Consider the following 15,774-nt stretch of genomic DNA (forward strand, 5'->3'; position numbering starts at 1 on the left):
AAAACCCACGCATGCACGGGGAGAACATGCAAACTCCGCACATAGATGGCCGAGGGTGGAATTGAACTCGGGTCTCATTGTTGTCTGGCCCAGCTCGTCCACCGTGCACTACCTCCAATCCATGGGCAAAAATGGTGCACACTGGCGCAAAATGACCATTCTACCACATAACTTATTTACACCTTGTCAAGTACTGTTTACATCTAGTGTGCGGCAATATTACGTGCGACGCACATTGTTCCCGCATGGGTATGCGTTGTCACCACCACTTCCTGCATTTCTGAGGCATTTTTCTGTCCCACTGTGCCCCGTGTGACGCCATGCAGCATCACTCCTAGCTCAATTCCTTTTGCAAGGGACCTTTTTGAACTCCAGAGAAGTAGCTCATGCAAAAAAGAAAGATAAGTCTATAATAGTCTGCAATAAGAGAATGCACAAAGAGCAGGAAGGAGGCAATAAATTGGAAAAAAGAGGCACTGACAGTGTGGGAGAGGGAATTGCTGACTAGAAGACATCGCTTTGGGCTTTATTGATCATTTATTAACAGAAATTCACAATAAGACACACTTTGATAGACATTTACGACTATTGTCCCCACACACCGAGGAGACATACGAGTGTAAACGAGGCTTAAAACGCCATCGTTTTCTCAAGTTCAGTTAGTCCCATGCGTTGGTTGGAATTTCTTGGACAGGCCATGAACACTCGGCTAAAGATGGAGATGTGTCACAATCTCACCATCTGCAGCCCCGCCGTCATCACAAACTCAATAGCAGATCTCCACTTCGGCCAAACAGACGGGAGAAAAAAAAAAAGGAACAATCGATCGATCTCACCCCTCATCACTGTGTATCATCACAATCCATCTGTGTATCTGGCTTCCAATCGTTTGTTGTCTGCAGGCTTTGCGGTTTTCTTCTCTTTTTCTTGTTATTTTATTTTCTTTCTTCCTCCTCCCGCATTTGCTTGGTGATCCATCAGCCCATTTACCTTATCACCGTGCCAAACCAGCCATTTAGGCACCCATCTGTCTGTCAAACTATATCTTGGCTTTCATTCGTCTAAGTTGCGCTCTGTCTACGCCTCCGCCTGTCAATCACGCAGCTTGCCTGAGCTGCATCATTGGCCCGCCTCCCACTGATGGCATCCACTTATGTTTAAAGTCATTTTGTTTTTATTAGTCATTTTACACCGTATTAGCTTCCGAAACGTCACATTATGAGGTCTACTATTAAATGAGCGTTATCGAAAATTCTACAAAGATAATAACGGTCACTTTGTCAGTGTTTTGTCATTCATTTGATAATACTAAAAGGTTTAGTCTGATTTAATTTCAGATAGTGATGAAAAAAAAAGTTAACACACACAATTTATGTGAACTGGTTTTGACTGTATATGATTTGGATTTGACATCAGTGACAAAAAGAAAACTATTCTTTCTCTTAAATGGACATTCATGTTTTTTTTTCCACTGGATAACGATGATATTCTCGCCTCCAGGAAGGATTTCTTGCCAATTATTCCAAAATAATGGTGGTAAACTACTGCAGAACATTCATTTTTGTGTTGATATAATAATTTTTAATACAACAATAATAAAATCATCACTTTTGCAATGAAAAGCACATAGTTCTATATCTAAAAACAAGAAAACAGTATTTAAGATACATGTTATTTGGACTGTAACAATATTGTGGCATTTGTGGTAATAATAAAATAAAACATTATTAGTGTATTAGCTCTTGTGTTGGACTGCAACAGTTCCACAGCTTCATTATTAGGGCTTCTCAAGCAATGGGGCGGTTCCCCAGGGAGGTACTGTGAACTGCCGGGGGGCCGTGAGAGGCAAGAAGTACTTTCAATGTTACTGCGGACCTGCCAATATGTACAAATTGATCGTACTAAACATGACTCTTGTGTACGCTTGTATGCTTCACAGCTCTCCATTTTGTAGCACCTGTAAACCTGGTTTTAATTTTGAGTTCAATCTGTACAATACAGATAATAAATGGATATTATCAGCTTCTCAACTGTATTTCAATGATAAAAACATTTCTGTTCCTTTGGGTGGCATGACAGAAAATTGAGAACCACTGGTCCATGCAGTGTAGAACGTATTTTAAATTAGTATATGAAGAGCGTATATGTGAAGTTGAGAGTGTGTTTTTCCTAAGATCCTGTAACACGCAGCTCGCTATCTTATCTGTGATCTAAATAACTCGCTCACAGCATCCAAACGGAAGCAGGTCACTGCTTTGGCTCAGCGCAGTGCGGTTCAAGCCCCAGTGGAGCAAGCCAGACACTGATGTCAATGTAGTCAGGGGGTCTGGCCTCCCGCAGAGGCCCAATCAGTCTTATAGGATCAGTGACGGGCCCCCCTAGGCACCAGTGTGCCTTGGCCTGATGGATTACTTTCTCTTCCTGGCTCAGGTCAGAGAGAACCAGGCTTTGGCGCCTCACTCCATCTGTGCTGCCCAGGCCTCCTCCTGCATGCCTCGTGGTCACTCAAAACACAGAATCTACAACAGAATCTGTGAAAGTGTTACAAAGAAGCCTTCATGTCAGAACATTCTGGACACTAGTCCAGCCCCTCGTACAGAAACCACACCCGTGAGTCGATGGTAAATACTTCACAGTAGAAAAGTAAAGTCAAACAGAAGGTGAGTGGGGATTTCCTCTTGAGGATATTTGTTTCTTTCATGCTTCTACTGCGTTTGAAGCCTCTTAAAAAAAACAAAAAAAAATTGCCATGAATGGGAATTTTGCCCCAGGCCATAGTGATGGATTGCAGAAGTGTTTTTTGTATAACTCTTGGTTTGGGCCGTGTGTGCCTCTGCTATCTCCCGGAATGCCAAAAGAAATTTCTAGATGATTCCACCAAGTTAAAAGGAGAGAGTTCAAGGAGATTTTTTTGTTGTTGTTGTTTTTTGGATAAATGAGCAATGTGTACCAACAAGTGAAGCTTCAAAGAGAATCAGGAATTAATTTCTCCTTGTTCTACGAACAACAAATCCACACCTTGTTATTATTTGTACACTGTATATAATCACCTTCAACCAAGGAGTACTGCTCAGGTTTTGTTTGGCGTGGTATGGAATTATAAGTCCTTATCTGAATTGACATTGCAGTATCAACTCAGTGAATAGTGATGAAACTATGCAGATGAATCAACATTTTGCAAAATGTCCAATTTATATGCATACTGTATATATCTACATGCTACTTCTGCCATATAGAGTGTGGTACCCTGATACAAAAGTACGTATCGGTTATTCCATCCCTGCAGGAGATTGGATTTGCAGTCACCCGTTCGTCTCTTTTGCAGAAGTCAGACGTTTGCATGATTAACCATCCTTTAAATTTATTTGGGATTTTCTGTAATTGACACAGTGGCGACATGACACATACCCGTTCAAATGCCGCTTATAAAAATACAGTCACCTCAGGGCACCTGTTTGAAGTTGGGGCCCCCAAGCCTTATTAACATCTTGGACCAGGGGTGGGCAAACGTTTTGACTCGCGGGCCGCATTGATATGACAAAATTTACGGGGAGGGGGCAGACTATATATTTTACACGTAACAGTCCACCTGGTATTATTGTATCTGTAAAATTGTCATGCAATCTGCTATTATTATTTATTATTTTATATTTATATTAAAATATTTTAAAACTAATAAAATATTATAATAATTACAATAAAATTTAAATTATTATTATATTATTATTATGTAAAATATGCAAATATAACAATAATATTATATATAATTAATATAATAATTTGCATTAATATAATAATTATTCATTCATTCATTCATTTTCTACCGCTTTTTCCTCACGAGGGTCGCGGAGGGTGCTGGAGCCTATCCCAGCTGTCTTCGGGCTAGAGGCGGGGTACACCCCGGACTGGTCGCCAGCCAATCACAGGGCACATATAGACAAACAACCATTCACACTCACATTCATACCTATGGACGATTTGGAGTGGCCAATTAACCTAGCATGTTTTTGGAATATGGGAGGAAACCGGAGTACCCGGAGAAAACCCACGCATGCACGGGGAGAACATGCAAACTCCACACAGAGATGGCCGAGGGTGGGAATCGAACCCTGGTCTCCTAGCTGTGAGGTCTACGCGCTAACCACTAGACCGCCGTGCCGCCCTATAATAATTATAATAATCATAATAGTTCTAAAAATAATTATAATAATCTTATAATCTAATAATAATTATTATTATTATTATGTGCTTGTGTCCCTTTTTTCAGGAGCACTTTGTAAACAACAGACCATGTCAAAAAACGAAATTGATAAAACCATCAAAAGGTTGGCTCAGGCCATGATGCCAGGTTGTATGTTGAGTTTAAATGAAATACTTTGGAAAGATTGGGCGGGCCGTATTCAAACATTTGGCGGGCCGGATGTGGCCCCCGGGCCGTAGTTTGCCCACCCCTGTCTTAGACCATGCCCACATGAATGTGGATGTTTTTTAAACGCATATTTGTGAATGTGTTTCAGTTTGTCATCCACGTGCAAACGTAGGTTGGCTTTTGGCTTTGGCAACAGATGGCGTAAGAATTATGTTATTTTCACATTAGATAAGTATAAATTCATGTGTGCAATGGCAAACATTATATTGCTGCTTTTAAACATACTGAAATACTCTCCGTGTGTTTAAGAAGAAACAAACGGCTACTTTTGTTTCACATTGACAAACAAAGGTGCCATCATGGGCATCATGTTTTGCTCTCTAAAACAGCAGCTTCAACCCTCCCACCAATGATAGGGATTTGGGTCAAAACCTGATCGGACTGGGAACGGGTGGGACAACTTCTGTTGTTACTGTGGAAGAATGGCGCTAGTAATCCATGTGTCTTCTTGTGTGAATTAAAAATTATTATTATTGTTATAATATCCATGTCTATGTGGACATAGCCTTAACTCACCTAATACCAAAGACATATTTATAAGCTTTTATAAACCCGAATGCCTGTCTTTTGAATTTCTTTTTTGTGGTAGAGGCAAAAAGGGATGATGACACAACTCTCCACTAATGGATCGCAATTTTCAGCCATAAAAACAGCCACAAGTTGGCAAACGTGATTTTGATAAGAGATTGGGATTGGCTGGGATTTGAATGCGTTTAATGCGTCACTAGCATTTGTATTGATTTTGAAAGTTTAATTCCGGTATTATCATCACAACAGGCTAATTCCTGCTGTATACAGTATAAGAGTTATCAGGGGCCGTGTTCAAGTTGAACAATAATATCATTACTGTAAAACATGCTTGTGGATTATAGTTTGGTTATTGCTTAAATATGGAGGGAGTGCACAAATGGCAGAAGATGTGCGCGTGTGGGGGCTGCAATCCTGTGTGTGATGTGTTATGGTGGCATGACAGAGGTAAGACAGGCCTATATAAACATGCTGAGGCAAGATAGTGAAATTCACCCACTCTGTCCGACTTGTACACACATTCGCCGCCCTGTGTTTTGTGTTGCTTTTTTTTCCCTCTGCTAAATCCCCCTTGTTTGTTACTGACATTGCCTCCCAGTGTTTACTCCCAAAAAGCTGGCCACCCCTGATTTTAAAAGCCCCGGCAGGCACGGAAAGCAATCAAAAGCCTAACAAGAAGAATTTAACTGCAAGTGGACACAAAACCTCCCAGTATTTGAGATTTGGCATGCACGCCTGACGGTTTGTGTAGAGAATTAGGAGGCAAGCGGGGTTTAGCTGACAGTGTGTCGAGATAAAGGGTGATAAGCAGAGAGCACGGTGACCATAACACATGCAATCACTTTTGACAGCACGGGGATGTGGTTAATCTCTTCATGTCTCTATCACCACTCTATCTCAGTGGGTACCGCCATGTGCACGCCTGGCAATGCCGCCAACTGACCCAAATAGTGAATGCGGCCATTATTCCTCCCTCCCTGCTCCACGCTACTTCCCTCCCTTGGATTCCATTTAAGTTCCAGGCTGCCTTTATCAAAAACTAGGCTGTGAACTGCCACTCAAAAAATGGCATCGGGGCAAATTTTCCCTTCCTTTTATTGCAACTGGCCAGACATAATGTGCATAAATGCAGCCTATTTCTCTGGCAGGCTCCACAGAACGACATGTGCTTGCAACCCCGTGTGTTCTATTGAAGAGAGCATGCTCTGAAGGTAATTTTCTCCCGACTTTTCAGCCCTGTATAGAATGGCAAGCGCTTGCTCCTATGTAAATGTTTATTTTATGACTTTACTCTGAAAAGGAGACTCTACTGTAGGGAAATTTGACAGGTTAGGATGGACAAGGGAGCTCGCAAAAACCGCATCCCTGTATGGTCACCTTGTATTGAGCTTGGAATCACTGGTCGCTGTTGTGAGTGTTGAAAAGGACCTTGAATGCCTCACTGCCAGGAAGTACTATAACCTCATGAATTCTCAGCAAAGAAAGAAATTAAATATATAAGTGCTTTAAATATTATAATAAACAAAACTGTCCACGTTTTGTGTAGATGTGCATGCCTTTTTTAAATGTGTATTATTATTTTTACTGAATCGTTTTTGAAACGTCATTATGCTCAACATTAATTGTTTTTTTCAAACTACCGTATGGGCTGAAGGTCAAACGTTAATAAGAAAATAGTGGCGTTAAAGGGAATTTTTGTTCATTTGTTACTAACACGTTAACATCCCTGTGTTTTTGTGTACTTATATTTTGGTGTATGTTTTTTTATATATTATATTTACCAAATTACATACTGGATTGACAGAAGATACATTGTGGTAGTCTACAACCATGAATTTCTTTGTATCTGACCCTTTCAATCATTTAGGGCAGAAAGATTCACATTTACTCTTCCCTCCACACCTTCTTTTTCTCCAGTTGAGCTATTTTCCATCCCCCGATGCTTGTTGGGAGTGATTACTCTTACCGTTGAACGAGGAGCTGTGTTTGCCGCAACTGTAGTTTCGCGATACCCGGGCCATAACTTTCACCGAGAAGAAATAGCTACTCTCTCCCTGCATCCCATTTATACGCCATATCTTGTCTCCGTGCAGGGAGTTCCATTACTCTGGAGCTGTCGGAGGTGGTGGGGGTGTAAAGGTGCGAGGGAGGGGAGATGAAAAGAGGCGATAGAAGGTTACGGCTGTTGCTGTTGCTAGAGATGCTCTCCCTTTTGACAGCAGGGTGAGGCAGCAACATGTCAGGGCTGAGATGTAATCAAATTTATGATGTTTCACCTCATCAGAGCAGGAAGTGCAGAAGAGGGAAAAAGACAGCCAGTCACAAATAGGAAGGAAGTGACGGGGAAATCATGACCCTAATACATTTGTTTCTGACAAACTAGTACAATTACGTTCCTGTCCTTGAAGTCTGCTGTCTCATTTATGTTTTGATTGGATTTTTAAAAACAAATATTTAGAGTAGGCCGTCATATTGCATTGCAAGGCTAGCATACAGGTAGTAAACACATCCTCATAGTTTTATTATGGTGAAAATATTATGGCATGCATAATTTCCATGAACTATTTGCGAACAGCCTTAAAGAATGATGATATTCAAGCACTGCAGCGTTATGCTATCCCCAAAGTCTTCCTTCTGACACCGGCTACAGAGTGGTAATCTCACTAGGTACTCCATGTTGTAAGATGGACGACTGCCATCTTTTCTCCAGCAGATAAAAGCGTGTTATCATGATGTAACGCTGTGCAATTAGCCATAGATGACAGGAACAAAGAAGTCAACGTGATGTGGGCCGGAGGGCGGGGGGGGGGGGGGGGGGGGGGGCTTGATGGTCCAGCAAAACATGAAATGACGTCTCAGCGGAGGCTCTCCAAAGGGGACCTGGGAGGGTTGACAATGGCGGCTTGAGGCCTTTACCTTGGCTGTTTAGTAATCTTGGCATCCTCTCCTCATTCCATTACCCTTGTCTTATTCCGGGCCTCTTCCCAGGTGGCAGAGATCATCAAGATATACGGTACACACAAAGGATGTGCTCGTGTGCAAGCAACGCAATGTGGGGAAATTGTGTGTCTGTCTACCAAAGCATTATTTAAATCTATAGTGGGATCTACAGTGGAAATGTCAACAGAACAAAACAAAAGTTGGATTTCAAACCATGGGACGTGAACTAATCCTGAGATGACAGTTCAGTTCGGTTAATGCATCTATTCAATCAATCCATCCATCTTTTTACGCTCATTCAAGGTCAGATTGCGGGAGCAGCAGCCTAAGCAAGGGAGCCCAGACTTCCCTACTTTGTCACGCTCCTCCCAGCAGATCCAGAGGCATGCCCAGGCCAGCTGAGAGACATCGTCTCTCCAATGTGTCCTGGGTCTTCCTCAATCCTATTTAAAGACGATCCCAGCCACACTCGAAAAAAAAATCATTTGTGCTGCTCGGGTCCCCGCCTCCCATGAGTGATCTGGGTGGCAGTCGTAAGCGGAGACCTCTATTCCATTAACCTGGTTAGTCTACTATAATCGCCGGGTGAGTGATCTACAAAAGAAATCACTGCAAGGGTCTCTAATGAGCCACAGATTAAAAAACATTGGCATTAACAACTGTGGCTGTAGGCAACCTTCTGGTGTAGTATTTTATTAACTCTTAACTGGATGGGAGTAGCTCCATTTGAAGCCTCACAAGTGTCTCATGCACTCAGCAACTTAATTATTTATCTCTGCATGCATAAAATGTTGCTACATTTTTGAATACTGGCTTAATTCTCTCCAATTATCACCTGCTTCTACGTCACACTGGTTGAAGTAAATAACTTTACAACATTTATGCTAATTGGATATAAATTATCACCCGTCAGAGATTTTCAGCGTGCTTTATTTTAATTATATTTTGGTTTATTATGCGGTGGTTAACTTATCTTTATACAGTAAAGTCTTGTTATATCGATATCGGTTATAACGAATTACTACTTATTACGATACTATTTTCATTTCTCGGCAAATTTCTAGTCTTTTATGATATAATTAGTTCTGTTAGTACGATACCCGGTTATTATGATAATCCGGTTACTACGATGCCCTTTTCATCTCCCGCCAGCCAATTTGGTCTGCTTATATCGATACAAAAGCAGCTTAAATCAATCTTTGCTTAAGGATTTCAATACCAAAAAAGAACACGGCGAACGGCTGCTTCCAGTCAACTTTATTTTTCACACTTCCACCACCAGAGCGCAGCACACACACCGATTCCCTCACTTCCTGGTTCACAGGTCATGCTCAACCCGCCCCACATAGCTGGCCAACAATAGAACAATGTCGAGTGCATTATTGCCCACTTTTAATGCAGTTTGGCGCAGGATCGGATATATGGATAGTCCGGTTATATCGGTATTTTTTCCGACTCCCGAGAATATCGATATAACGAGACTTTACTGTACTTTATTATGCATTACCCATGTGGTTTCGCTGAAATGTTTTGAAATGAGTATGAAAAGTAGAAACATTTTTGGAAACCGTGTCAATCACTATTAAACGCAACATAGGAACATACTTGCACTTTTTGTTCATATGTAACCTTGTACTTGAGGCGTCTCATTGAGGAGAGGCTACAACAGAAGATGGAACAGTCAAATTCAGACACCCTCTCTGAGGTTTGCGTCACTTCTTGGAAAGGTCTTGCAAACCAATGATAGCCAGTACCTCCACTCATGACTTCCATTGAATAGCCACACAAATCGTCCACTTTATTGTCAGTTTGAATGCAAACGGCACGGAAAATGCATTATGGAACCGATTTCCCACATCAGCAACTATCATTCTCTGGCGTGATCCATGAGGAAATTAAGTGCATGTTTTACATTACAAGGAACTATGCATTAAAAAAACAAATTAGCTGCAAAGATGCTGCAGTACATGTTTATGTGATCACATGCTCAGTGTGAGTGGACCAACAAACCGTGCCTCTAAACGCACCGCCAGTACCACGCTTGCCTTAAGCTAACTATCAATATTTACTCGCTGCTTTGAATATAAAAATAAAAAAAGTGTGTGCACAAGTGGTGAATTGAATTTGTCCACTGCTGTGCTGAGTAAACACTTGCAGAATATTTTGTTATTTTGTCAATTATGTGAAGAAGAGCTGGCGATTATGCAATTAACTCAATTCGGTGGTTAGGATTCTATTATTCTTTCATTCATTTTATTATAAAAATGCATGATTCCCAGCTAGTTAACACTATTATGTGTGGTGGTGGGCTTCAATACGACAACATACAACACAACACAACAAGGAAGACTTCAAAGAGGAAATATTGCTGCTCAACATGATAACATTGATAGAGGAACTAGCATTTCTTTGTGGATAGATCGTCACGAGAAGATTGTTGACTCGTGTTTTTGCAGTAAAACAGCAGATACTTATAGTTAGGCAACTTATGGCTATCTTAAAAATCTACCTTTCTATTAGCTCGTGTACCCCCATCTGTTTTGGTTTTGCCGAAGCTCATTGGGCACCTGTAGACATAACAGCAACGTGTGAGCATTGATGAGCGGCGATGTTGTTTGCACACGTTCAAATCCATGATCCGTCTTCCTTCTCTCCTCCTGTGCACCATCTGCATGTTGGAAGAAGGGAAAACAAACAGGAAGCATCACTGTCTGCTCATTACCTGACATGATAGATGGAGGGAGTGCCATTCAACGTTTGTGGATGGATGCATGCCTGGCAAGCCACGCTTGGAGAATAGCAGGAAGTCATCTCCAGGAACTTCCTGCTCGTATGCAGCCATGTGCGTTTGGCGAGGGGATGGCGCTTGTGGGACGCGGCAGTGCTTGGAGAACACAGCAGGCAATGCTTGCCGACTCTGTCACCATGCTGGCCAACGACCATGCGTGGGAATTGTCCAAGTCTGACAGTAAGATGTGAAGTGGCGCCATAATGAATCAAACAACATTGAATCCCGTGTAAAACTTTCAAGAACTGTGCAGTACATGTTGGAATTCAACTTCCCCTCAATGAACTGCAGCTTCCTCAGTCCTGGCAGCACTCGTGTAACCCCGACTACTGTGTTGACTGTTGGCAAAGACACATTATCTTTGTACTCACTTGTGTTGACAACTACGAAGACGATATCAATAATGTAGTAGATAGTAAATATATGTTGCTATACTATTCAAGTGTTTTGTTTTTTTTTTTACAAAAAATTCAAAGCTGTAAGTCGACTTTTTTACACAAACAGTAAATCTGACAAAATTCTGTTTTCGTGCCTGATGCGGAGGCAGAAAAGACAACTAACTGGCGATTCAGTTCCACTGACCACCTTCTAATTTGCCTCATCGGCGCATGCTGGCGTCTCCTTGACAACATGAGTGCTGTTTCATTGTGTCGGCATGCAAAGGAGGAGATGATGCTGTAGCACTCTGATGACTCGCGGCCTTGGTCGTAATCAGCTAAACATTCAGTCTCTTCCTGGAAGCGTCCTGTTTATTTACAACCCGCCTGTAAAAAGCTTTGCACGCATCTGCATGTGTGCACTTACTGCATGTCTCTGTGTATGTTTAATGCAAGCTTCTCCGCTCTCCTGATTGTGCCTGTTCGTCTTCTTGTCATCAGATAACCGCCGAGCAGTTCTGGAACGATCCCGCTCTCGCCACAACACCAACCACCAAGCTCGATGATGTGGCCAAAGAGGAACCGGAGGACGACATCCTGTCACTGTGTCCCACACTCATGCAAACACATGAACGCAGCAAGTGCACCATGCCTTACACACGGAGTCGCAATATTGTCCACCTTTAGGTCATTCAATGGAAGCAAAAAAAAGGCTGCCATAAAGGTGCTATGCTGCTTATGACAAATACTAGTCCACCACACAGCAGGATTCATGTTGACACGCAAAAAAACCCGGAAGATGGAGCTATACAAACATAAGCGCTAATACTTCAGAGCATGTGACTCTCACACCTCCATTTTCGACAGCATGGTTTTCATTTATCACGCACCTCCGTTTTGACAGGATGTATTTTATTTTTACATACCTCCATTTTTTACAATATGCTTTTTATTTCTTCCCACACCTCCATTTTGACAGGATGTAGTTTGTTTGTAAACACCGCCGTTTAGTTGGGACGCTTTTTATTTTTACGTACCTGTCAGGATTGATTTTATTCATCACACACCTCCATTTTCCGACATGATGCATTTTATTTTTTTACACACCTCCATTTCGACAGGATGCATTTTGTTTTTTACACACCTCATATTTTTGACATGATACATTTTATTTTTTTACACACCTCCATTTCGACAGGATGCATTTTATTTTTACACACTTCTATTTTTGACATTTTATTTTATTCACGCATTATTTTAATGTACCGCCCTGTTGACAAGATCAATTTTATTATTTACTCGGGATGCATTTTGTTCTTTATGCACCTAGATCAAGACCAAGTACATTATAACTATAGCTGATAATTAAGATTCCTCCGCTACAGCCTGTAAGCGTCTTTATATCATGGAACAAAATGCATCATGTTCTTCGGCGATGGTGAGCCACAGGGCATATTTTATGCATCAATTTGAAAACAAGGCAAGAGTTTAAAAAAGAAAATAAAGCAACTGAGAAATGAGAAAATTAGAGCCCGGGCTCCCTGGTGGGATGCCCGTCGCAGTAGCATCTCCCAACTAATGAAGTTTTAAACATTCAACAAACAGAATGCGCCTCGTGCTTGTTGGTGTTTAAAATAATAGAACGCAGACTTGGTGACCACAGTTTTAGGGAACGGAGCCTCGGCCGCATATTCATATATTCATGCCTCGGGTGCCCCGGTCTATCCAACCGCCGGCTCGCTGCCCTCAACTGTAAGCAGATGCTGCAAACAACAAGCAATGAGTCCACGGCCAGAGTCAAGATGCTTCTTGTCTTAGCCAGTCAGCCTCCAACCACCAGCTCACAACACAAATGGGATTCCATAGGATAATCCATCAGAATAATGTCTTTCTGTCTTTTTTCCTGACTAAAAATGCAATCATTTGAGCTGAAGGTGGAGCCATGATGCTTGGAGGTAATTGACAACAACTGCACCCACTACGATTGAAGATTCTCACTCTTATAACTATTAGGGCCACAATGAAAAGTGATTACCAAAAAAAAAGTTGTAGATCTATAACAATAACATTGTTATTCTGCGAAAAAAATGTTTCAGCAACACAGTGCTAATTTTACTAATTTTAATTTTAATTTTTAAGAATATTGTTGCAAATGTATATTAAACATGATGCATTATGTTCCTAATATTGTAAATGCATTCCAGCAAAATTAGAGGATTTTTTTTTGTAAAAACAAAATGAATTTTATTTTGCCCAATTTTTTTTCCTGAAAAGTGACAAGTTAAATTTAATAATATTGCCACTTTGGCTTTGTTTTTCTTTTACTCAATGTGTTCTAAAAAAAATAAATAATAATAATAATAATGTAAAAAAATGCTTCTTTTTCTGATAAGATTTCTTTTCAAGTTTGTTTGTGTCTCCTAAGATTACATAACAAATTATTACTCTCAAAATTTCTCTCCTAAAATTTTTACAAAAAATAAAACTTTTTTCTTGTAACTCTGTGATATTTTCCTGTAAAATGACTCCAGTAGTTACAATTTTAAAGTTGGAATTCTATGACTTTTGTCTTTTCCGTGTGGCCCTAATAGGGTTTGCATATTTTTCCTTTTTTTAATGTTTTTTTTGTTTTTTTTAGTCCGCACTGCAAATGTACGGTGTCACATACTTATTATTTTGGGTTAATTTGACTGGACTTTTTCAGTTGTATTTGATCAGTTGTTTTTCCGAATGTGCCAACTTTTAATTTAACAAATATGAGACCATATTTAACAAAAAAAAAAGTAAAAAAAAAAAAAAAAAATTATTTTTAAAGCTTGTGTTGATATTTTAAAAAGGGAGCATGACTCTCTTTGGGTTCGACAAATAGTGTATATACATTGTTAGGGCTTGTTTTGTATTTGATCCATTGTGCGATGGAATTAGATGAATAAGGTTCATTGTGGCGTGAGGGATGTTTATGTCAGGACAAAGGGGAGTTAGGTGGTATTTCTTATGCTCTAAAAAAATATATAACTGTGGTTATTACTGCTGCATTTGAGTGCATCACGTAGAAATGACCATATGTGATATAAACAGCATTCAAACCATAGCTCATCCTCCCTAAAACGTGTTTGTATTCCCTTCCCAAATTGTGTTTTAGCATCTTGTGTTTTCTTATTGAAGATAGCAAAAATTGTCTCATTAGTCATGTGTGTTGTGTTCAAGGACCACCATCTTTTAGATTCAAAGACAGCAGTGTGAAACCTCCAAAAGGTGTTAAAAAAGGTGCCATTAAAAAAAAAAAAAAAGACGATGGGTGGCAAGCACTTTAATTAAAAGAGAGGAAAGGGGGGGGGGGGGGCTTAGCGGTGTGGTTTGCAGTCACTTTACCTCACAAGAGAAAAGATTTGCTCGAGATGTGTTTTTCTGAATTCAACATTGCCACTAAGGTCTTCTTCAAATGTGCTAAAGTTGGGCAAATAGTCCCCCAGCTGCCTCTTTTTTTGAGTTGTCACTGCCGACCAAACAGGACTTTGTTTGGTGGCCATGTTGTGCTCAGCTGCTGCCAACCTTCTATGTTGATTGGTCTTGAAAAACATCATGCTACCTTTGTATCCCTGACAACATGATGGGAAGGAAAACAGGACAATGCGCCCTCTCCTTCCACAGAATATGTAATGGAATATGATACTAAATAATAACCACTTTCTTTTATAAACTGATTCCTGAAAGTCACACTTGATGTTTACGTGTTATTACGTTCTCTTCCGTGCACTCTCATACCACTTTAGTAGGAACATCATCACTTTTCATTCAACACTATCTCATTGTCGCTAGGCAGACGTGACATGCATTCAAAAACACGCTGAACGTCTTTATTCATGTCTTTATTATGCATGTATTTTTGGAGTCAGAAATCCAAAGAAAAACAGCCATCCAATCAATTTGCTGGAGCCTATCCCAGCTGTCTTTGGGGGCGAGAGGCGGGGTACACCCTGGACTGGTCGCCAGCCAATCACTGGCAAAGAAGAACATTCATTTTCTACCGCTTATTCTCACGAGGGTCTGGGGGAAGGGGGGGGGGGGGGGTGCTGGAGCCTATCCCAGCTGTTTTCGGACGAGAGGCGGGGTACACCCGAATTCTACTGAATTCTAAACAAAATTCTAAAAGTACAATTTAACAACAAAAATAAATAAATAAAAAAACAACAACAGCCAAAAAAATGGAAACATTAGCAGTCATCGTCAAAATATTGAAACAAAAAAAATAGCCTAACAAATAAAAATTACAAGCATAACATCATATTCATTCATAGTCTCCTAGCTGTAAGTGGATATTGTCATCACTCACTGTGTAACGTTTAATACTTTTTGAATTTGCTGAATTGTCAAGCTTACTTAATAGGCTCAGAAATCCCAAACAATTCACTCAAAACATGTGAATTCTACTTAAATGACGCAACTTCTCATTGCTGAATCACACATTGGATTAAAAAATGTAGCTATTAAAGAAACCTTTTTAAAAATAGGTAAATCAATTTTCAGACACATATATACAGCCAAATATATATAATCCTGCCCTGTCATTTTCTTTCTTTCAATGAAATATAGTAACAAATGGCATGTTTTAGACAGTGGTGATTAATCATGATTAATTAATTTGAAAGCCATGATAATGCTGATTAAAAATTGTAATCATTTAACATCCCTATTTATTTGGTTTACTTTTT

The 15,774-nt window shown here is 40.3% G+C and overlaps 1 protein-coding gene across 6 annotated transcripts in view; it reads left to right on the plus strand.

Annotated features, from left to right (window-relative positions):
• Positions 1-14,779, plus strand: part of diaph2 (diaphanous-related formin 2) — a 388,637-nt gene extending 373,858 nt beyond the window's left edge. For all 6 annotated transcript variants that reach the window (XM_078788633.1, XM_078788638.1, XM_078788637.1 and 3 more), the window contains one exon: positions 11,564-14,779. In XM_078788633.1, coding sequence (XP_078644759.1) covers positions 11,564-11,628 — 65 coding nt within the window. In that variant the 3' untranslated portion in view covers positions 11,629-14,779. The remainder of the gene's footprint in view (positions 1-11,563) is intronic.
• The last annotated feature ends 995 nt before the right edge of the window (positions 14,780-15,774 follow it).

The sequence above is a fragment of the Doryrhamphus excisus genome, linkage group LG23, assembly GCF_037039965.1.
Source record: "Doryrhamphus excisus strain RoL-2023G ecotype Guam linkage group LG23, RoL_Dexc_Guam_v1.1, whole genome shotgun sequence".
Lineage (NCBI taxonomy): Eukaryota > Metazoa > Chordata > Actinopteri > Syngnathiformes > Syngnathidae > Doryrhamphus > Doryrhamphus excisus.